This window comes from Oncorhynchus nerka, unplaced genomic scaffold, assembly GCF_034236695.1.
Source record: "Oncorhynchus nerka isolate Pitt River unplaced genomic scaffold, Oner_Uvic_2.0 unplaced_scaffold_3668, whole genome shotgun sequence".
Taxonomy (NCBI): Eukaryota; Metazoa; Chordata; class Actinopteri; order Salmoniformes; family Salmonidae; genus Oncorhynchus; species Oncorhynchus nerka.
Window position 1 is genome coordinate 9,575 of NW_027037627.1, and position 4,822 is coordinate 14,396.

Here is a 4,822-nt window from a genome sequence, read left to right on the forward strand (position 1 = left end):
GCAGGAAGCAATCGTTACAGAAGTATCATCTCTGTCCTGTCTCAGAGTGCAGGAAGCAGTCGTTACAGAAGTATCATCTCTGTCCTGTCTCAGAGTGCAGGAAGCAGTCAGACAGAAGTATCATCTCTGTCCTGTCTCAGAGTGCAGGAAGCAGTCGTTACAGAAGTACAGTCTCTGTCCTGTCTCAGAGTTCAGGAAGCAGTTGTTACAGAAGTATCATCTCTGTCCTGTCTCAGAGTGCAGGAAGCAGTCGTTACAGAAGTATCATCTCTGTCCTGTCTCAGAGTGCAGGAAGCAGTCGTTACAGAAGTATCATCTCTGTCCTGTCTCAGAGTGCAGGAAGCAGTCGTTACAGAAGTATCATCTCTGTCCTGTCTCAGAGTGCAGGAAGCAGTCGTTACAGAAGTATAATCTCTGTCCTGTCTCAGAGTGCAGGAAGCAGTCGTTACAGAAGTATCATCTCTGTCCTGTCTCAGAGTGCAGGAAGCAGTCGTTACAGAAGTATCATCTCTGTCCTGTCTCAGAGTGCAGGAAGCAGTCGTTACAGAAGTACAGTCTCTGTCCTGTCTCAGAGTTCAGGAAGCAGTCGTTACAGAAGTATCATCTCTGTCCTGTCTCAGAGTGCAGGAAGCAGTCGTTACAGAAGTACAGTCTCTGTCCTGTCTCAGAGTTCAGGAAGCATCGTTACAGAAGTATCATCTCTGTCCTGTCTCAGAGTGCAGGAAGCAGTCGTTACAGAAGTATAATCTCTGTCCTGTCTCAGAGTGCAGGAAGCAGTCGTTACAGAAGTATCATCTCTGTCCTGTCTCAGAGTTCAGGAAGCAGTCGTTACAGAAGTACAGTCTCTGTCCTGTCTCAGAGTTCAGGAAGCAGTCGTTACAGAAGTATCATCTCTGTCCTGTCTCAGAGTGCAGGAAGCAATCGTTACAGAAGTATCATCTCTGTCCTGTCTCAGAGTGCAGGAAGCAGTCGTTACAGAAGTATCATCTCTGTCCTGTCTCAGAGTGCAGGAAGCAGTCAGACAGAAGTATCATCTCTGTCCTGTCTCAGAGTGCAGGAAGCAGTCGTTACAGAAGTACAGTCTCTGTCCTGTCTCAGAGTTCAGGAAGCAGTTGTTACAGAAGTATCATCTCTGTCCTGTCTCAGAGTGCAGGAAGCAGTCGTTACAGAAGTATCATCTCTGTCCTGTCTCAGAGTGCAGGAAGCAGTCGTTACAGAAGTATCATCTCTGTCCTGTCTCAGAGTGCAGGAAGCAGTCGTTACAGAAGTACAGTCTCCGTCCTGTCTCAGAGTGCAGGAAGCAGTCGTTACAGAAGTATCATCTCTGTCCTGTCTCAGAGTGCAGGAAGCAGTCGTTACAGAAGTATCATCTCTGTCCTGTCTCAGAGTGCAGGAAGCAGTCGTTACAGAAGTACAGTCTCTGTCCTGTCTCAGAGTTCAGGAAGCAGTCGTTACAGAAGTACAGTCTCTGTCCTGTCTCAGAGTTCAGGAAGCAGTTGTTACAGAAGTATAATCTCTGTCCTGTCTCAGAGTGCAGGAAGCAGTCGTTACAGAAGTATCATCTCTGTCCTGTCTCAGAGTTCAGGAAGCAGTCGTTACAGAAGTACAGTCTCTGTCCTGTCTCAGAGTTCAGGAAGCAGTCGTTACAGAAGTATCATCTCTGTCCTGTCTCAGAGTGCAGGAAGCAATCGTTACAGAAGTATCATCTCTGTCCTGTCTCAGAGTGCAGGAAGCAGTCGTTACAGAAGTATCATCTCTGTCCTGTCTCAGAGTGCAGGAAGCAGTCAGACAGAAGTATCATCTCTGTCCTGTCTCAGAGTGCAGGAAGCAGTCGTTACAGAAGTACAGTCTCTGTCCTGTCTCAGAGTTCAGGAAGCAGTTGTTACAGAAGTATCATCTCTGTCCTGTCTCAGAGTGCAGGAAGCAGTCGTTACAGAAGTATCATCTCTGTCCTGTCTCAGAGTGCAGGAAGCAGTCGTTACAGAAGTATCATCTCTGTCCTGTCTCAGAGTGCAGGAAGCAGTCGTTACAGAAGTACAGTCTCCGTCCTGTCTCAGAGTGCAGGAAGCAGTCGTTACAGAAGTATCATCTCTGTCCTGTCTCAGAGTGCAGGAAGCAGTCGTTACAGAAGTATCATCTCTGTCCTGTCTCAGAGTGCAGGAAGCAGTCGTTACAGAAGTATCATCTCTGTCCTGTCTCAGAGTGCAGGAAGCAGTCGTTACAGAAGTACAGTCTCTGTCCTGTCTCAGAGTTCAGGAAGCAGTCGTTACAGAAGTATCATCTCTGTCCTGTCTCAGAGTGCAGGAAGCAGTCGTTACAGAAGTACAGTCTCTGTCCTGTCTCAGAGTTCAGGAAGCAGTCGTTACAGAAGTATCATCTCTGTCCTGTCTCAGAGTGCAGGAAGCAGTCGTTACAGAAGTATAATCTCTGTCCTGTCTCAGAGTGCAGGAAGCAGTCGTTACAGAAGTATCATCTCTGTCCTGTCTCAGAGTTCAGGAAGCAGTCGTTACAGAAGTATCATCTCTGTCCTGTCTCAGAGTGCAGGAAGCAGTCGTTACAGAAGTATCATCTCTGTCCTGTCTCAGAGTGCAGGAAGCAGTTGTTACAGCAGTACCAGAAGAGTGAGGACACCAGGCTGCTGTGTCCAGATTGCCCCCAGCCCTCCATGGTCAAGAACAGCCGCTCGCTGGAGCACTGTGCTCGCAAGTGCAGCAAGAACAAGAAAACCTTCACCTGCAGGTGCATCTCACACAAACAAAAAAGATGGTCATAGAGACAGATGCATGCAAAATTCACAACTGTTTCACACACGTTTCTCACTCACTCACTCAATCACTCACTCACTCACTCACTCACTCACTCACTCACTCACTCACTCACTCACTCACTCACTCAATCACTCACTCACTGTTTCTCCATCTTTCTCTCTCTCCAGTGACCTACATTTTCCCTCTTTCCCCCTCCTCCCTTCATACAGCCTTCATATTTCTTATCACCCAGTGCTCATCTCTCAACTACTTCCTGTCTGTTCTTACAGGGCATTCTACTTTGACCATCAAAACAGGAAATGCCACTTGCTTCCCTTTGACCGCTTCATGGACAGTGCTCACAGGGAACACAGGGTGAACTTTGACCTTTATGAGAAAAAAGGTAAATATAACTGTTGACTTTAGCTCAAACATGACATTTTAGCCTTAAACTGTCGCTTTTCCCCCTCCAAAGCCTCGTAAAATGTTGTCTTGGAAAAAACGCTGGATAACCGTTAATGTTGACTTAGCGAGATCTGCCTCAAACATGGCATTATACACTCTCTCTCTTTTCTCCGAAACGTTCTGAAATGTCAGTGGAAAGTTTATAGACGTTTATAGCAATGCAGATATGTTGTTTGTCTAGAGTGATGGTTCTTGTGGTGTGACGGATCCTTCGAGCTTGACTTTCTAAGGTTTAAGAGCTCTCGATGTCTGTTGACACAACAACTGCCTTCCCGCTCTAGTTATGTAACTCCAGTGGCCAGAGATGTGCACACAAACATGCAGTGAACCAACCAGAGCATAAACAACATGGCCGCTGTTTACAGTTTGGACCCAAGGGATTGTTTAAGCTGTGGAGTCTCGCGCTTGAGAATTGACGAAACGCCCCAAAGTGACATTTAAATAACTTTAGGGAGCTATATCTTCCATGCAAATAATGAGAGTGTTTTGCTAACTCTGAACATGAATGTTTGTGTCTCTGTCTTTCTCTCTCGTCTTGGCATTTTTAGATTATGTGAGGGAGTGTATCATCGGTTCCGGGGTGAACTACAAAGGCAGGAGGGCGGTAACCAAGGACAAGATTCCATGTCAGTCATGGACTGAATCCTTCCCTCACGAACACACGTAATTTTATCTATTTTACCAAATGTTTAAATGTTATTTTTCTGTGGGATATGCAGATTTGTCAGTCTGTGGTATTTCTAAGGCTTTGTTAGTGTTGGGCCTTGTAGGCTAAAGTGGGATTGTTGGGTGACATACTCTGATGGTTAATGAGTTGAGCTCCTTCTGTGTAAAACTCTTTGAGACAGAATGTCTCCCCCTCTTCTCACATCAGTGAATGGAAGAGACAAACACTCATACATCACTTAAACACTGTAGCGTTATGACACACACACATACACACCTAACACACACACACACCCACATCCTACCCCCCCTGGACCTATCCCGTCTTACATCGCTCTAGTTAAACAAAAAACAAACTGTCAGAGAGGGAGGGAGGGTTGGCAGAAAGGAAAGAGGAAAGGTCATCAAGTACAGTAGGTAAGCAGGAAAAGCTCTCAGGTTAAGATAAGCGAGACCAGTGAATATCTAATGATGGTTTGGAGCCAGGTTCTTGTTAGCACTGCTCGTTAGCCACAAGACATTTTAACAGCAATGTTTGGGGTCGGAGAGGAAGGAGAGAGGAGATAATGGAGATGAAGTTAAAGAAGAGTGGAGAGAGAAAGAGGGAGGGAGGGAGGGAGGGAGTGAACGAAAGAGAGAAAGCAGGCAGGGAAAGAGGGGGAGATAGAGAAACAGATGGAGAGAGATGGATAGAGAGAGAAAAAGAAAGAAACAAGGAAGGAGAGAGAGTGAAGGGAGAGAGAGTAGAGAACGAGTGTAGAGAGAGAGAGAGAGAAAGACAGAAAGAAAGTGTAGAGAGAGAGTGTAGAGAGAGAGACAGAAAGAAAGAAAGAAAGAGTGTAGAGAGAGAGAAGAGAGAGAGTAAAGAGATAAAGAGAGTGCAGAGAGAGTAGAGATGTATTGACTGAGGTAATGTGCTATGTGCTCTCCAGCTGAGCTCACTA

At 46.1% G+C, this 4,822-nt stretch overlaps 1 protein-coding gene across 1 annotated transcript; it reads left to right on the forward strand.

Annotated features, from left to right (window-relative positions):
• Positions 1-2,585: 2,585 nt before the first annotated feature.
• On the forward strand, positions 2,586-3,937 carry LOC135566702 (hepatocyte growth factor-like; the record flags this gene model as incomplete). Its single annotated transcript, XM_065014337.1, has 3 exons — positions 2,586-2,739; positions 3,038-3,150; positions 3,761-3,937. Coding segments are annotated over 3 exons (386 nt in total), but the record flags the coding sequence as incomplete, so codon positions are not given.
• Between the last annotated feature and the right edge of the window lie 885 nt (positions 3,938-4,822).